Source organism: Tupaia chinensis, unplaced genomic scaffold (assembly GCF_000334495.1).
Source record: "Tupaia chinensis unplaced genomic scaffold, TupChi_1.0 Scaffold000004_1, whole genome shotgun sequence".
Taxonomy (NCBI): Eukaryota; Metazoa; Chordata; class Mammalia; order Scandentia; family Tupaiidae; genus Tupaia; species Tupaia belangeri.
This window is the reverse complement of record NW_006159432.1, coordinates 254,323-273,536: the sequence shown is the minus strand read 5'-3', so window position 1 is coordinate 273,536 and position 19,214 is coordinate 254,323. Positions and strand designations below refer to the sequence as shown.

The window sequence follows — 19,214 nt, the reverse complement described above, 5'->3', positions numbered from 1 at the left end:
GAAAACTTGATTCGTACGGGTATCAATTACAACCAAATACTGATACATCTCTGGAGTCATTTCTAGATATATAAAGTTGTCTTTGTTTCAAAATGTCTGTCATGTCACTTTATTTCAATTTCAAGAAATAAGTTTAAGCCAAAAAATTGCATTTTTCCCCTGTGAAAGAATAAGAAATTCTGACGGGGAAATAAACTGTGCATTCGTGTAGGTGTGAGAGAGCAGTATCTGTGTTTGTGTGTGTGTGTGTGAGCACATGTGCAGTACCTGTGTATGTAAGAGAGCACACGTGCAGTACCTGTGGATGTGAGAGGGCAAATGTACCGTATCTGTGTGTGAGCACATGTGCAGTGTCTGTGTGCATGAGCACATGTGCAGTATCTGTGTGTGTGAACACACGTGCAGTATCTCTGTGTGAGCACATGTACAGTATCTGTGTGTGAGCACATGTGCAATATCTGCATGTGAGAGAACACATGTGCAGTATGTGTGAGTGAGCACACATGCAATATCTGTATGTGAGCACATGTGCAGTATCTCTGTATGAGAACACATGTGCAGTATCTGTGTGCATGAACACGTGCAGTATCTGTGTGAGCACAAGTGCAGTATCTGCATTTGAGAGAACACATGTGCAGTATCTGTGTGCATGAGCACACATGCAGTATCTCTGCGTGTGAGCACATGTGCACTATCTTTGAGCAAGCTATTACTTTAATGACTGGGAGGACTGGAGAGTCCAAAAATGAGTGAGGCTGAGAAAACCCCACACCAAGTTATGTAACTACAACTTTCCTCTTAGGTCTGAGAACATCAGGAACCCCTCTCCTTGCTACTTATTGCAAAAATAATTTTATTTTTTCCTTCTTCAGAAATGAAGTTTTGATTGGAGGAGTTTTAGGTTTACCGAATTACTAAGACAATAGCACTCCCGCAGCCCACCCGTTTCCCCATTAATACGATGAATCTTACACAGCTGATGAGCCAATGATAGACTGAATCCCATGGTTTATTTCCTCAGTTTCTCCCTAATGCCCTTTTTGTGCTCCAGGATCCCACGCAGGTTACTCTTCATCCCATTTAGCCATCACAGCTCAAGCTTCTCTTGGCTGTGCACTTCAGATTTTTGTTTTTCAAGATCTTAACAACTTCAAGTACTGGTCAGGTGTTTCATGAAAGGCCCCCTCCATTGTGGCTACTCGTGATGAGACTGGGGTTTTGTTTGAGGAAGACCTGAGGCAAAGTTCCATTTTCATCATATCATATCGAGGGTACATACTATCAGTATGACTTAACACTGCTGCCGTGGACCTTGGTCACCTGGTTGACGGAGTGTTGACAGACTTCAGTGCACGGTTGCTCCTCCCCTCCTTTCCACACGGTACTCCTCAGAAGGAAGTCACCAAGTGCAGCCTGCACTTAAGTGGAAAGGTATTTTCTACTTTTTGAGATTGGATTATCTACAAAATTCATTTGAAATAATTCAGCAGATGTGTCTCTCCCATTTACCCAGCGATTTACTTATTACATCAGAATAGACAGAGCTACTTTATACTCTGGGTAATAATCCATTCCTAACTTTCTATTTTGCTCTGACATAGCCTCATCATTATTGGGTATTTTAAAAAATTGTTTTAGTATTTTGGCATTGTAACATGCTCCAGGTGTATCTTACATATTTCCCATCCAAGTCCTAGAATCAACCATCAAGCAAAATCTCCATGTGCTTGTTGCTACTGGATAAAAAAAATCAAGCTTTGATGATTTTCTTTTGAAAAGAAAAAAAAAAAAAGACGTTAAAATTCTTCACTGGGGCCAGACAGTGGCATGGTGGTTAGGACGGCTGGCTATTACATGGCCAACTGAGCAGTACCCAATGGCTTGACGGACATGTCAGGTGTGTGTATACACACCTGAGAAAAATCCCAAAGAGAATAGAGAAGGGATGGCCATACTGCAAAGTATGAAAGCATCCCCCCAGGGAGTGCTTTCTCATTATCCCTGTCTGACAAACACATGCACCTCCTAGCAAAAACTTAAGGAAAAGAATTGTTTTGTCTGTTGCCTACAAACTAGCTAGTTTACTCTATGATGTTTTCAATGAATGATAATGAAAGAGTTAATGCAGTATGTGTGTAGTAGCCAGAAAAATAAGTACTCACGAATTACAACACCCTTTATACTTCTAATTATATTTTAACTAGGTTTGGGAATGAAATTTACCAATTGTTCTTGGTACCATAGATTTAAAAAAGAAAAAAAAAAAAAAAGCAACAACATGAATCTTTTAGGCACTTTTTTATTTTCCAAAAAAAAAATTGTCGTTAATATATAAACATCTCATTCTCTCAAAAAATTCTACAACTATACAGCTGTTTGCTCCATTATTTGCATAGGAAATGACCACAATACAAAAATAAGAGGGAAAAAGAAGCAAAACAGCCACTGATTTATGCTTTTCATGTAGGTATGTTTCCATGTATAAACATTTTGAAGCCTCTTACAAAATTATTTACACCGCTTGTCATCTATTTACACGTGTTTTAAGAGCAACTTTTCTAACAAACAAAACTATAATTTATCAAGTTATGAAAATTTTTTCTAAAAAAACTTACTATATTACCACAAAATAAATAAAGATAAACAATATTTTAAAAACAAAATTAAATTTTCATTTCAATTAAGACCCCTTTTGGCATTTTGCTTCTGTATTCTGCCCTTTGGTTAACAGCATCAGCATCACATTACTCGTTTATATTGCATATATGTAGCACTCATTTCCTTAAGTTTTCAACATATCATTTATACTTAAAGGCAGACACTGAGTCAGTATTAACAATAGAGAACTACACTGCACTGTAATTTCGATGAAATTACTGTGTCTCACTGTATATTACATGCAAAATCCGCATAAATTGATATTAAACCCACAGTACTGCAAACATCTCTGTATATGAAAACTGCATCATAAAGTCAACGTTTCCATACATGAAAACTGCATCATAAGTCAACATGGCTGCATGTTTTGAAAACTTATAAGTTCTTCTTTTAAAAATGATACTGCTTAGCTTATTGTAAGAGGTTTAACTTTTGTATATTGTAACTATCTTGAAGCTCTTCAGTTTACAATTCATATAAAACATCTTTTGTATTGAAAATAAACAATCCTACTTTAATCAGTGCATGAGATCTGCTTTTTAAAGTTCATTTGAATGATTATTCGTTCCCCCAGAGAAATAAATTTGGTAACGTTTTGAGAGGTATCTTACCACAAATTCTAACTAAAAGTGTATTCATGGTTATTTTCAAATGAATTGATTTTTTTTCCCCAAAGAATCGTAAAAAGTTGTAATAAAGCTATAAAGCTGATTTGCATATTTACAAAATTTCGAGTAGCAAATATAGGCAACTCATATATATGTGTGTGTGTGTGTGTGTGTGTATTTAAAAAACACATTTGTTCAATGGCTATTTGTGAATTGCCAGATTCCTGTGTACTTCTAAGGAATTATCTAATATTTAAAAAAATTACTGAAAGTCAAGTAAAATCTTGACATACAATCCATCCTCTCCTGCGGCGCCTGCCAACTGACTTGTTTACTAAACACTGTCACGTTAAATGATGGCGCCTGGGTAAAAACACTCCACACGCACCCCTGCACCCCCGCCCCTCGCCCACGTCGAGATGTGGCTACCTGTCGTGAGATGAAATCTGCTTGAGTAAACCCATGTACATTGCAGCAAGCATTCCAGATTCTTAAAATGACCAAACACTTTGGTATTAATACAATGTATTCCCTGTTTTCTCAAATATACAAAATATACATTTCCAGTTTTTTTTTCTTTTTTCTTTTCTTTTCTTTTATATATATATATGTATATATATATATATGAATAGTTTAATTTGTTGTTGCAAGGGCTGCCCCCCTGCCTGTGGCGTGGTGGGAGCTTGCATAGGTGGTGCTCAGTTCTGGTGCCTCTTCATGTGCAAGGCCAGGTGGTCGGAGCGGGAGAAGCTGCGGTTGCACACCCCACACTGGAAGGGCTTGGCACCCGTGTGCTTTCTGTAGTGGCGGGTCAGCTCGTCCGACCGCGCGAACCTCCAGTCGCAGCCTTCCCAGGTGCACTTGTACGGCTTTTCACCTGTAACAACCAACAAAGGAGGTGAGGTGGCCTGTTCTGAAGACAAACATCGTAGATAACGCCTGAGAAGGAATTTTCCGACAGTCGTGGTCCAAGCAAAGGCAGGAGAGTTCATGAATTCCATTATGAACTAAACAAATATTAGACCCCTTTAAAGTAATCTAATGGAGAGGCATTTTACAGAACGGTATTTAACCTCGAATTACATAGAGAAAAAAATATTTTGTGTACCTCTGAAAAATTAAAGAATGGTGATTTCAGGCAAATGCAAAATGAATCAATGCCCTTATTTTTAAGTACTGCTACATACATAAGTTCATGAAATGGCTAGATGAGGTTGGGTGGCCTTATCGTTATTGTGCAATTACTATTTCTACATCGACGAACCCAAATTAAATTGTTAAAGGACAAATAGCTGTTAGAAGGAGGAGAAAATTTAGGAGGTAATGAAGAGAAAGCTGCTCAAATCACCTACATGATAAATTCCCCGTACCACACTGTGATCTCTCACATGAAACTGGTCCTACGTGGTAATTAGTTAGGCGAGCTAATGTATGTAAACCCGTTCTCTTGAATGGAAGGCTCCAAGAGAAACTATCAGGAGATACATGCTAGCACACACATTCACACCCTCCTCCTTTTCACATTGAAGCAAGACAAAGTTAGAAAAATTTCAAAGTGCAATGGTTTTAAAGCTTTATGCATTTGACAGTTAATGCATTCCTTAACCAGATCATGAAGTCTGGCATTGACAGCTTCACAGCGGTAGGATCAACCATAATGAGTCTAACATTTGCTGATATATGCATGTAATTTTTCTTTTCAAGTAGGATAACCTAAGCAATTATAAAAATTCACCCCATACAAAGTTTGCCAAGTGTCTGTGGTGGGCCAGGCACGGAATGTCTGCGATATGACGATGAGCAGAACAAAACGCCTGGCTTCAAGGAGCTTTTGCAGGTTCAATATAAATCTAAAAAGTCTCTGATCCTTCCAGCTATCCAGTCTCTCACGGTTCTCTTTGCTCTAACAGTAGAGATATCCGAGCCCCTCCCACCCTGTCATGCGCAAAATTCGCTAGCTGTTTTTAACTTTCAAACTACCAAAAATTCTAATGCCGCCTTAATTCAGTGTTTTAGAATTAAACCTATTTAAGATCGTGCATTCCCCCTAAAGAAAACCCAGAACTTCATCTTTCACGGAGATGAACTAGCAGTTTCTGTATTTATGCTTTATTTTGTTATAACCTGCTATGAACGTGTCTTTAAAGATGAGAAGCTGTCGGATAAAGCGCTGCTGGCGTACTGCTGATTTTTACATGCGTACCTTTTTAACTCCTACATTCCTTTTGAAAAGATTTTCTTCTGAAAGGGGAGTGTTCAAAGCAACTCGGAGCTTTGAACACTTGTTATTTTGTACCAATGAAACTCAACCTTTCTGCCTAATTTAGCAGTATCATATTCAGGAAGTCGTAGGGTTACCCAACCAAGTCTAAATTTTATAAGACATTACCCACATCAGCTGAGATTTCCACAGCTTGTGGTTAATATATTTTTGCTGTCCTGATAACCACTCCTGACTCTCATACAGAACCCCACCAGGATAAGGATGGGCCAGAAGAGATCACCTGAAATTGGACCCCAATATTGCCCAAGAGATTTCACCTTTGTCTCCTGTGGTACTCATCCCCGGCCACCCTTCCTCTCTCCTGGCTCTGATACAAAAAATACTTTATTTATTTTTTCATTTTTAATTCCCTTTTTGGTTCCTATCACTATTTTTAAAATTCACATCAATTCTCCTGGGTTATTTTTTCCCCCTCATAGTAAATTCTAACTAGAAAGTATCTTAATACACACAAACCTTTTAAAGTAACATAAGGAATAAATCACCTTTCTCTCATATTCATGTAAGATTTGTTTGCTAGGAACTTTGTAAAAGCAGCAGTAAATATAGCTATCACATTTGTAGATGTGCTTTTTGTTCCTTGTGAAAACTAAATCACAGAAACAAACATATTGGTTAAATACTTTACTGTCACTTAGTGGAAAGAGAAAGTTATTTCTGATGTCTGGGGCAAGGGGAAAAAAATTCCTGAAGTGCCTCAATTTTCAAAGAAATCATTCTAGTCTTTTGAATTTAATAATTAAATGGTAGGAGAACTGAATTTTCGGAGTTTATTTAAGAAACAAGGGACACTAGACTCTTTTTGTTCACTATTTTTATTGGCTACAAAGCAATAAACTGCAGCAATATTTTTTAAGGTTTACTTTACTGATTGGTTGAAATATGGTAGTCGTTAAAGTTTCTAAAACATTTGGGGTTTTGTCCTCAATTTATGCATATCTATAGATTATTCAGCCAAGAATACTACCAGTGTCTGCATCATTGGTGAGAGGTGCCAAGTCTTACTATAAAAGTAAAGACAACCAGAGTCCCCACTTGGGGCAGTTTCTATGGGATTTGTTCAAGTGTCAACACTGTTCAAGCAAAACATCATAGAGGAAGCTGGTACCCAATTTCTGGCCAAACAGCAGACGTGGGTCTTTCTTCCTCAGCCAGAAACACTATGCACAGTACTTCTGGGAAACCAAACTGACTTCCTTTAAGTTATATTTCAACAGGATAGCGCTTTCAAAAGTTTAATTGGATTTTTACAGAATCGCTTTCCAATACCACCAATTTAAAATATTTAGTTAAGCTCTTTCAACATCAACTGTATTTTTAAGTTCTCAGGCTGCTAATGTGAAACTTTCCAAAGGCAAAAAGAAAAAAAGTGACAAGTTTGTACAGCATGGAAAACAAGCTTCCACTTTATCTCAAATAAAGTGTGTGTTTTCTCGTTCTATTTTTGAATTATAGGAATAGTTTGCCAAGAATCTCTAATTTAAAAAAAAGTTTTAAGAGAAGCATAGGTGTGTGGGGAGGGGGGGGGGCCTTCAAAAGTTCGTGGAAAATTTGTATTATGAAAAAACTATTCATGGATTTCAAATGTTTGGCACTAACCCGAAAAGTTGTCCTTTAATTCCATGTTCCCACAAACTTTTTCAAGTTCCCTCAAATACACTAACCATATTGATAAAGTCATTAACAAAAATGTTAAGCAGAAACATTGCCAGTAAAAGGATGGGGGATTGGAACCAGCAGTTAGCGTAATGACTATCTCACTGGACTCCAGTATAGTCGACCGCAGTTCAAGTCCCGGATCCGGTGGCTTAAACTCACGCCGGGCGCATGTGCGTGTGTGCCCAGGACCTCGAGAGGAGAATGGAGGAGAAGGGATTGCAGCGTGACCATCCCCCCTGGGGGATGATTTCACGCTTTCTGTCTCTCTGTCTCTGTCTTTCTGGCAATCTCTTGCACCCTCCTATAGCAAAAACCTCTTTAAAAAAAAAAAAAGGAAGGAGGATTGATACACACATCCACCGAGCACACTCCAGAGTGAGGTACTTCCCAGGATCTCACTTAATCCTCACATTAGCCCCACAAGTTTGAAGTGAAAGGAAGAGTGCCACATTAAGAATCCTGGTTTGCCGCTTTTTCTTAATGCCCCACTTAAATCTCCCATTAGCAAACACTAATACACTCCCTTTGAATGACTTAAGGGATATATATTGTTCGGATTTATTTACACATCCTAGAGCCACTTGTGAAAGTCGGTTAAGGAAAAGCTTAATGGACTCACGACAGACTTTAAACCCCAGACCATGAAGCAGAGGCAGAGCCTCTCTGGTGACCCACCTTCTAGGATGAAGTAGTCCTCTGAACTGTTTTGTGTTCTGTGTGGGGAGTGGCAATCTCTAAATAGCCTCCAATGACAGGTTCATTTCTCCAGATTAAATGAATTTCAGTGAGTTAGCGGACATGTTTGTGAAGTATTTTAAAAACCTTCAGCAACAAACTAAAAAAATTATCTATTTTTTTTTCCTCCTCTGTGGAACAGATTAAAAAATGACTGCTGAATGACTGCTGACCCTACCACAAAGGAATGGGAGGTTTCTCTGCTCTGTTGAACATACTCAATAGACTCATGCCAAGGCCTTTCTCTAGAATGTTCTACACAGATTCTTCGAACAACAACAACAACAACAAAAAAAACAATATTACACAGGGAAACATTTCCCTTAGAACAGTTATTTTAGGTAACTTTTTAAAAGCTTATTACAGCAAATTTGCACATCTGTTTCCATCCTAAAACAATCTGATCATATCTAATAATAAAGAGAAAAACTAAAAACCCATCAGAATTAATGCCAGTGTCTATTCAAGAGAGTGTAACCTGTACTAACTGCCTTGCAAAACGCAAATAAGACTTTGTCTCTGGCCTGGGAACCTAAACAATGCAAACTTTTTAAGTGCAATGAATTATTTTCACTAGTTAATACTTAATCTAAACTCCTAGAATTTAAGAGTCCTTGAAGCTCAACGTGAGTTCTTATTTCAGGAGGAAAATATTGATTCATTTTTCCATCATTAGTGACTTATGGAATTTAGAGTCTGAAATAGGCTTAATCATGCATTTACCTGTAATAATCAATAGTGATTTTTTTTATAATACATCTGGTAAGAAGTCCTTCTAAAAGGAGAGAAATATGAAATAATGAGGAAATTCACAGCAAATATTATTTAGTTATCTAAGAAGACAAGATAACGTGGGGTGATGATTTCAGCTCATTATTTCTTATTTTCCATTTGAAAATCTTGACTCAAACATTGTAACAGGTCTCCTATACTTAGAACAGAAAAAAAAGTCCATTTCAAAGGTTAGTGTAAAAAGGATTTCAAGAAGTTCATGGAAAAATGGGATTAATGTGCAAGTTTATATTGATGCAAAAATTTGTGCCAAAATGCATGTGTACATTTTTTTCCATGGACTTTTTGAGGACCCTTCAAATTACTAGGTAGAAAACCTATTAACAGACCATGAGGTCATTCCACTGTTCTGTATCTCCAACTCTTAAATTCATTTCGAATTATTGATTCCCACTTGCACATACATTGTTTTATAAAAGCTTCAAACAACTCTATCTGCCTTAACTATCTTCTATAGTTCCTCAAGGGCAAGAGATTGTCCCCAGTACTACTGGGGGGGCACACACTTAAAATGATTCCTCAAAACAATCCCAGGTAGGGCGCAGTCTGACCAGCATGGTTATTCAAATCAGCAAAGACAGGAAATATATGAAGAGTTAGTTTAAGGTTGTCTATTTAAGACCCCACCTATAGCAGGTTCTACCAACTCTGAAACCACCGAGGACAATCTGCTTTGAGCATCTTCAGGAGAATATATTCAGAATCAGTCATTATCTATTCCTAGTATAGAGAGACAAATAAACTCTCCATTAAAAAAAAATCTTTAAAAAAATCTTTTATAGAATTAGACTGGACGTTAGAAAAATCTGGAACTTCTAGAGCCCCAGTGCTGGACAAAGGCAGCGAGGGCCCTTCTCTCTGGGCCAGGAAACACTGACCTACCACCAAACACCAAGAGGTGTGGGAACATATCCTCAAGGGTTACACTTACAGTCTGTATCCCCTGACTCCCAGGCTCCTGGGCTCCTGCTTCTATTGGGGTTCTTGACAAATTCCGTGAACATCTCATCACTAGCAATTAATGAAATACCAATTCACTTTCTGGGAAGAGCCCAAACTTAAATGAACACGATTCACTTTCTGAGAAGAAGAGCCCAAACTTAAATTAACAAACAAAACAAGTGTCAATGAAATATTTTAACTTTTCCTTTTTTAAACCAAAAGAGAGAAACCTCATGCTTTTATTTTTTTCTGCAATGAAGTACTAAATGTCTTTTCTTTTAATTTGCATTCAATATGGTTACCCTGACCAGCAGAGTCCTAACTATTAAAGGTTGGCCTTTTCATAAAGTATCTAAAGACAAACGTATTCTTCTGAGTAGATGTCTTTCAGTAAAAGTTACCTACTGTGCACTTTTCAAACAGTGACTTGTCCATAATCAAAATTGACAGAGAACCCTGAATATAACTCATACACACCAGCAGAATAGACACGTGCTATGGAGTTACTATAGGACTTTACTTTGTTTCTAATCTTTTACCAGAAAAAAAAAAAAAGTGTAGGTCATCAGGTAAACAGCTACTACATCCTATAGAACTAAAAGTATCTGCCAAAATAAAATTCTTGGGTAACTAAATTATTGCTTATTGCTCAAAAAAGAAAAACAATTACATTACATTCCCTCTACCTTCACAACCGTTGCTCCTAGCTGAACTTCAGCAATCTCATTCAATCTAGTCATGAACTATCTTCTAGTTTAAGGACAAAAGAACAAGAGAAGATTGTCTTTCGCGTTCTCTATAAAAATCAGTCAAAAATATTTGCTGAAACAAATTATACTTCTTAACCTTTGATAAGCTTTATCATCTCAAAACAGTGTTTTATCAATTTCTTATGTAAATGTTTTTCAGATGAAAAGAGCAAATCCTAAAAACAAAGTTTAATCTTCCCAATGAGTCATTAAAAAGAAACTGTTTCTAAGCCTTTGTGCTCATAAATACCTTTCCTGGGAGCTAACCCAGTGAGTCTCTTAAAGCCACTATTTTTTTTTTTTTTTTTTAGCGAAAGCCTGAAATTGTCAATACAGAAAATTTCAAAGCTGCAAATGAAAATAAAATATTGAAAATAACTTCAAGTGCCAAATGTAATTCTTCTATGCAGTTTTTTTTTAAGGCTTGCGCTTCTTTTCCACAGCCCGCCCCCCCACACAAAAAAAGAGCAATTTATATTCAGAACATTGTGAATGTTCCTTTTAGAGGAGAAGCACCTGAAATGAAAATATATTTATTGTCAATATCATCAATATTTTTTCATCAAAAGCTGTACCTAACATTCAATGGATAACGAGTATGTGACAATGAACTGGAAAATGTATACCTACTGACTTTTTAGCACTCAGACTAATTAAAACACTTAGCAGCAAATTGCAAATAGAGACACTGTATTTTACAGTATATATATTATATAACATCTTGTCATTAGGAGACAAAACGTGCTGCATAAACAAGTCAGGCAGAATATGGGGATTTACTACCTTTACCACAGATGTGGCTAAAATCTTCTCCAAATGTCACATAAAATTCTCTCTTTCACAGCGAATCTTAAATACAGTGCTTTCTTAGGGGTCTGTTTTGTGTCCCTCTGTTAATCGTATGGCATTTCCATTTTCTTTTGTGGTGGTGTTTCCAATTGTCGTTTTCCTTCGTCAAACCAGGGTAAACTATTCTGGCAATCATCTTGTGAAACCTACCAAAGAGCCAGCGTGTATGAGATCTGGGTTTGAGGGATTCAGCCCTGGGTGCATTGCTCTAAGACTTTCTCTGCATAACTGCTAATTTTCTTCCCTGTTCCAGATAGCAAAGACTGATAAATGATCTAAAAAATGTTACCATGCCCTGATTTCCCAACAGCTTTAACAAATTCTCTTAAGGTGAAGTGCACATCCACACACAGGAGGAAAACCGCTAAGACTTCAAACGTCTATATGGAGTTCACCGTCTGCTTTTTCTCTAGAAATTAAGGACTTCTACCATGTCTTGCAAACTGTTCCTTGAAAATACAGTCAATTTTTTCCTACTGCATTTCAACTTCTTTTGGCCCTGAACCTGTGCTAGTTTGATTCTTTTAAATCTTCATTAGGAAATTAAGGAAATGATAGTAGAGGTTAAGTGAGGGATGGATTATCCATCGCATCTGTCCGTGAGGTCACAATGATGCAAAAGACTATGTTTTAAAAGATGCTTGGGAGCAACTTTAGAAAGATGGCAGTAGACGCAGCCCTTATATCCACTGTGGAGCACATGGATTTCAATAGGATGTTCATATACATACTGATAAAAGTACAAATATTTTGATTAGGAAATATACCACTTGTTGACACTGTTGCCTAGAAGCAGCCATAATAATTTCTAATCACAGACACAATGAATATGTATCCACAAACATTATACAAACTCCCACACGCTCACAGAGGGGGTGCCTCTACAGGGCTGAGAGTATGCTATCTTACATGAAATATTATTATTCCTTAGAAGGGAAAGAAATGATGTTTCAGATGATTTTGTCTAACCACAAAAGAAGACGGAATTCTACATTATTTCTGTGCTCTCCTAAGATATCTAAGAATACGAACTTGGAAAACTTAAGTGCCATGATACACTTCTGGTTCAAGAAACTATGACGATATTCTACTCTTTCATCCCAAGATTAATTCTTTTTTAAAAGTTCTTTTTTGGAAGAACAGTTTGCTTAGGTTCAATTTGCAACCTAAGTTAAAGAAGCATTTACATCCTAAACATCCGGAATAAGCAAGCAAACAGAACTCAGATGCAGGTTGTTTTAATTGCTTAAATTATTTTTAAAACATAAGGTAACTTGACATTTTAAAGCAATTACAATTAGTTTTCAAAGAAATGCGCTGGTGCTTCGCATTCTGCCTGCAAAAAGGCAATCACTTACAGAGTAAAGTACTGGGTTTTTTATGTCATCCAATACACGTTCAACTTTGCCAAATAGGTTTTAAAGTCTCTTAACAAACTGTCCAAGTGGGAGGCAGAGGGACAGAAAGAAAACAAAAAAAAAAACAGCTACTAAATGAGAGAAGTTATTTAGAAAAACTGTTTCATCTACCTAGGCTTTAAAAGAAGGAAGGGGAAAAAAACGAAAAACAAAAAACATGTCTTTGCTGGCTTCAGAAACACTCGTTTAGAAACAACACGGGTGCGGTAGGAAGGATGCAATGAAAGCACACAGGTAATTTTAAAAGGCATTGTCTAGAAACAGAAATGAGGAGAAAACAACCTCAATGCTCTGTGATTACCCAAGAACGGGTTTATCCAGATGAACGAGTCTGTTATAAACCCTCCCCAAGGCATTTGAAAGACTATCAAACAAAACTTTATTAAACTGGATTACACAGTCTCACTCATTAGATGTTGAAGGCCACAATGTTTATGATGAGGTGGAGAAGTCAGTGCATGGGACCCACATTAGGCCTAGGTCCTCTTTTTAGTTTGTTTTTATAGTACGAGCATTGTTAAGACACCCCACATTAAGTTTCTTTGCCAGCAGGTCAAGTTCCTGAATGCCAGGTAGAAGCATTCAGCACTAAACCCTGCCAGGGGTTGAAAGGCTATTTAGATATGGTCTAACTACATCCCTGCAATAAGCAGTTGATTACATCGTTATATGCAATTGTACTCTTCTTTTATTAGGAGACTTTAACCCTGTTCCCTTCTTCTTATCACCCGGTTCAAGGACTTCTACATGAGACAAAAAACGAAGTACAAATATTTATTTCACTTCTCCTTCATCAAAAATTCAGGTAAAAGCCCATTTTCAACGCTTCCTTAATCAACATGTATCCTGTAAAAGGACAGTCTAGTATTTCTGCATGGAATACTTTCCCAACACTTGGCATTTTTATCTTGCACCCTTCAGATGGAAGTTTTTATTATATGCTTAATTCTTTCGTGGGTGTTCAACTGTAAACGTAATTTCTTCCTTGCACTGTTTATGTAGGGTTTTTCCTTTTCTATGATCGATTTGTCTCTATCTAAAAACCTCAGGCCAAAACAACTCATTCATTTCGTAGATAAATACATGAGATGTATTTATTTTTAAAAGTCGTTTCTCAAAAAAAGTCCTGGAATCTACCAGACTGTGTGTCGCACTTTTCTGATTTTAGTCAGTAGTGTTTATCACTGAGCTATCAAGCCATGCTTCTTGCTACTTGCTAACACGTACACAAAATGTCTGCAACCGTATTCCTCTCTGGGCTGTATCTCAGCAATGACCTTTGTTCAAAGGCTTTTACTTTTTAATGCAGCAGTTAGAGATAACTACTTCATTTATCAAAACTCAATTTCCATAGTAACATCTAGCCTGGGGAGATCCAAGTCCTCACACTAATCCAACAGCCCATTCAAAGGCACTGTTGAATACTTGGGTTTCCATAGCAATGATGGGATAATACATTTTGCTAGGTCATTGCTTTTATTAGCAAACTTATTCTTTGAACTTTAGGTAAGGCTCTATTTATTGAGGAAAGAAACACAATCACTTTATATAAGTTCTTTCCTTTAGGGCTGTTCTTTTAAGAAAATCACAAACAGTAACCGTCTATATATTTGAAAATGTTAGGAGTATTGGAAGGCTGACACCTAGTCTCACCTGAAAATGGGTTCCCATAGAGTTTTTAAATTAAGAAGCTCTTGAAAGTGACTGGTTGAGATGGAACAAAATAAATATTTATCCAAGTAAAGGGGCTCAACTTGAAAACACATTTCAAACAAAGATGAAACATAAGCTAGAATAAAGATGTCTCTCAAAAACATCCAATGGGGGTTGGGGTAGGGGGAGAACTGTGAAACCCAAGCCCCCGTTTCTGACTGCCTGTTTAATGTTCTGCGGTACTTTCAGCCTACCTGTCATCAAGCACGGAAAATGTGGTAAGTATTCCTCAGGTATTTTAAGTTAGAGGGGGAAACGAAGGATAATGTATTGAGCAGTTATGTGGCACATGCAAAGTGGGAAGGTTTTTCATATTCAAAATGGCTTTATCAAGAAAAACAGTTTGCTACAAAGGGAGAACTTTTTTTTTTTTTCCGTTCAAGATAGAAATAGCAATGCCATTAGTAAACATCAGTGCCTATGGTTTTTGGGTAATTAATTCTGTGTGAGGTGACAGGGCAAGGGCTGGGTAAGGGAACTTAGCCTTCTGGAACCAGCCTTTCTCAGGGAACTGAATTTTGAGTCAAGCCAGTGCTGAAAAGGTAGGCCATTAAAAAAATAAAAGTTGACAGAAGAAAGAAAAGATCAAACATGGGCTGGCTTTTAAAAGGATGAATACCACTTACACTATTTACACAACTCACAGAATTAACAAGAAAATTACATACCAGTATGAGTCCTCAGGTGAGCTTTTAAATGAGAAGACTTTGTATAAACTTTTGTGCAGCCTAAAATAGAGGAGAGGGAGAACAGCTTGTTATTTGGAGATCCTTTTGAAATCTTTACATTCGATGATTCAGTGTTTGAAATCTGGCTTTAAAGAAGAAATCTCTCATGCTGGATGAGATACTTGAAGCTTCAATTTAAAGTCTTAAAGGGCCTCCCCCATTATTATTAAAGGCATCCAGTGATCTACGTAATGCCTAAGTAGGAAACAAGAGATAATCAAGCCAAGGTACAAATGGAAATTTTGTGTCTGTATTCCAGAAGGTGCTTTCCACTAGTAACAAGTACTTCAGTAACTTAAGAGCTACTATAGTATATGTTCTGAAAAAAAATGTTAATGGCTCTAGAGCTGACAATGTTAAGCCATTAACCAAGATGACTGTAATTTTCTGTACTCCTGCCGTTCCTGTTTTTCATTTAACGTGCCATATCGTATCAGGCACCACAGTTAATAAACTGTGCCCGATATTAATCATAAACTAGCTTATGCCAGCAACTTGGAAATATATTCCTTGCTATCACTACTTCATACTTGGGGTCATATAGCCCAGTTAAAGAATTAAGAGAGCGGGGCCAGCAGGTGGCATGGTGTGTAAGGGCGCTGGACTCTCACATGGTCCACTGAGGTTCGAGTCCTGGACCTGGTGTCTTGCTTTCTTGCTTTCCCTCTCTCTGTCCCTCTCTGGTCAAATTTAAATAAATAAATAATAAAGTCAAATAATTATTTTATAAAATGAATTACGAGAGCATATAGTTCATATGCTGTCGAGCCATCCTTTTAAAAATCTATCCTGCGGAACACTTCTGTACCTATCATCAGATTAGCTACCCACAAGGCCCACCTCATTACCATACTGTATTTCCCTTTACTCTACTGAATCTCTTTCCAAAGCACTTAAGTTAAAATTCTAAATGCTATTACTCTTACATAACTCTAATCATATATATATATACATACATATATATGTATACATACATATAATATATACGTATGTATATATATTAAATTTTAATAGTAAAAAGAGTCCAAGGTAACTATTTTCCAGATTTTGCTTTTTACTGTTAGAGACAACGTTCCTATGTAAATTGAAAGCCAGAGAATGAAGAAGCTGCATGCACACACATACACACCCAAACACTTAACTACATCTATTGCTACTTCAGCCAGGCAAGAGCACGTACCAGGGTAATCGCAGTAGTGGATGCGTCGTTTCTCCAAGTCAGGGTTACTCCTTCTATTGTATCTGACAGGTTGTGTGTTACGGCCTGCCATGGCGGCTGACATAGAAACGTTAAGAGTGTCCATTACTGCTGTCTGGTTTGTAGAACTGGGCATATCTAGATCCGGTGTATTCAGGAGCTGGTACAGGTGGCCCTGCTGGGGAGGGACAGAAAGATGAAGATCTGGTGTAGGAAGTTCTTGTTTGATGAAAATATTGTTCACCTCTGGAGCTGCGGTCTGGTGTGAGCTGAATATACTGGTGAACTCGGGGAGGGCCTGGGTCGGGGCCGGAGGAGGGGCAGTCGTTTCACTCTGGTGGCTGAAAATGGTAACAGGTTCTGTCTTGATGTGTGTTACGCACGGTCTCTGGGATTTGTAGAGGCCAGTTCTCAGGTGAGTGATGTCAGGGAGGAAGACGTTCATGTTGATACTGTAAGGTAACCCTTCACTGTCAGTGAAGAACTGGTCTACGACTGAGGCACTGTCTCGTCTATACTTTTTATGCTCTGGAATTATAGGAACTGGAGGAAGCTGAGGTGTCAGATACTTCTCCATTTCACATCTTGTCTGAAAAAGAAGAAATACAAACATGCATCACCCACCGGATTCTTCATTGCCGGAGGGACAGATAAACAGTGCTTCCTGAGAGCTCACAACCAGCCCTGTGTAAAAAATATCGGGGCGTGCTCCTTTTCTAAGTGTGGCTTACAAACGTATCGAGCTTATTTTGTCAATTGTGTAATCATTGGTTCACCCAAACCTTACGAAACTACGTATAAAATCTATTTGGCAAAACTGTTCCCCCAACCAACCCCAGACAAAAAGTGAAAGAAGCAAATCAAGGAAAAAAGGAAGCAAACAGAAAACATGCTCCTCTCTGATGCAATCCTATCCCCACTCCAGAAGGAGGGTTCCCTGCTCCCTGACACCCTTTGCTCTAAAATACTGCCAAATAACCTCGGTTCTGTTCATGTCATAGAGTTAAGTATAACCTGTTAAAAAAAAAAAAAAGACTCCACAAACCTTAAAAATAATACTGCAAAGGTTTTTTTTGTTGTTGTTGTTTTTGTTTGTTTGTTTGGTTAGGTATTTCCGAACATTCTAATCTAAAGCATTCTTCGGCTACTTGGGTGCCTTTTTTGTTGTTTATAGTTCAATGGAAACTTAAATACAATGTCTTCAGCAAATCACAGGATCCGCTGAAACAAAACCATTTCACATTCAACATTTGATCTGAAGGTTGATTTTAATCAGCAGATTCTGTAATTAGTTAATATGATAATGAAATGTTCCTATTCATATCCCTATCTAAAACAGATCTTTAATTACCTAGGGGAAGATCACTCCCTTGGTGGAGTGGTGTATGGGAGCCGTGGGTGGGTAGGCTGCTTGCTGCCTGGCCAGCAGAGTCATCAGCAAAACATTTCTCACGTCCTCCTCAGTGGGCCAACGCTACATTCCCCCTTACTCTGTAAAAAGCTCAGTCATCCCTTATGGTCTCGGTGTCTCCTAAGCAGAGAACCAACCAACCGAAATAACCAAATAGTTTTCAAATGGCAATATTTCTTTCAAGGACATAATCCAGCTTGTAACACGTCTGTTTCTAGCCATCTACTCTCTTAGCGTGACATAAACTTCATTTTCCTTTCATTTTTAAGATTAAAAAGGGATTTTAAAAGAAAAAGAAAACTAGACAGAACGGCTCATGGAGCTATTCATCGTGGCACCTTACTCGGTGAATAAGACAGTCATTTTCTAGCACTTAGTGTCAAAAGCCTTACATCTCGAACCTCAGATCACTCGATGTGGATGTGTACGGGGCTTCCCGGATAGACACGATTTAAAAATAAAAATAAACGCTCTAGTCATATGAGTCACATCTCTGACAAACGCCACTGCCCTCTCACAGCACGTCGACACTGACCGACACTCCGGAGTTAGCAGGTAGTCCGAGCTAGGTAGGAAATACACACTATATAACCAAGGGGCTGTTAAATGAAGCGTCTTGAAATAAACCGAACTAAAACCCTTTCGTGCACTGCGCTCCCGTGGCGGTTAGTGGTTTCTGATTTTAGCTCTTCCAGCTGTTTGCATGTGGGTATGTTTCCAATTTTTTTTTTTTCCTTGGGACAGGCTAAAAGTCCCGGGAAGTTTTTTCTGGGCTATATGACTCCCTGCGTGGGCGAAAGAAACCGGCGGTTGCTCTAATTCGGCTGCTGGGCAAGTATAAAAGCCAACTGCCAGCTTTCAACGCGGCTCCAGGAGGAAATTTACGCGCACACGAAGAAAACAACACCGCTAGTCCTTTTTGGTCTTTCTTTTTAAGGAAATTAAAACGCGCTCCGATACAACCTTAGCTTTTCTACGTCCTATTTCCCTAACTCAGCCCCATGATCGCTTCTAAATCAGATTAAGCCAGCCGTGGAGTAAGAGATCCCGAGAAACCTCTCCCAGCACCTCAATTCGTGCTTGGGGGTGCGGGGTGGGGGGGAAGAGACCTCCAAGACCAGGGCACTGGGAGGGAGCGTAAAAGGCGAAGGGTGATCTAAGTCAAGTCGATCAGCAGGTACCGGGTTTCATACCCCATGTAAGAAAAACAACTAAGGTGAGCATGGGCACCCAGTTCCCTCCAACCTCTCGGGCGGACCCACAAAGGCAGCTACACCTCGGACCATTCCCTCCCTCCTAGATCTCCCCTCCCAGGTCTCCCCTCCCATCCACCCGCAGCGAAACGCGGTGCCTAGGCTAGGCGGGCAGGGCGGGGCTGCCCACCCCAACTCCGGCTCCCGGTGCGCCCCGACGCACGCCCAGCCTGGAGCGGCCCCTGGCGCCCGCGCGTCGCAGCGGGGGACCCACACC

General features: G+C 38.6%; 1 protein-coding gene across 1 annotated transcript in view; it reads right to left on the bottom strand.

Moving 5' to 3' along the window:
• Positions 1-2,283: 2,283 nt before the first annotated feature.
• The window catches only part of LOC102475127 (Krueppel-like factor 5), a 21,573-nt gene continuing 4,642 nt past the window's right edge, over positions 2,284-19,214 (bottom strand). Inside the window, exons 2-4 of the mRNA XM_006139822.3 lie at positions 16,316-16,922; positions 15,076-15,135; positions 2,284-4,143 (exon numbers count right to left, since the gene is read on the bottom strand). Of these exons, the coding sequence (XP_006139884.2) occupies positions 3,965-4,143; positions 15,076-15,135; positions 16,316-16,922 (846 nt within the window). The 3' untranslated portion in view covers positions 2,284-3,964. The remainder of the gene's footprint in view (positions 4,144-15,075; positions 15,136-16,315; positions 16,923-19,214) is intronic.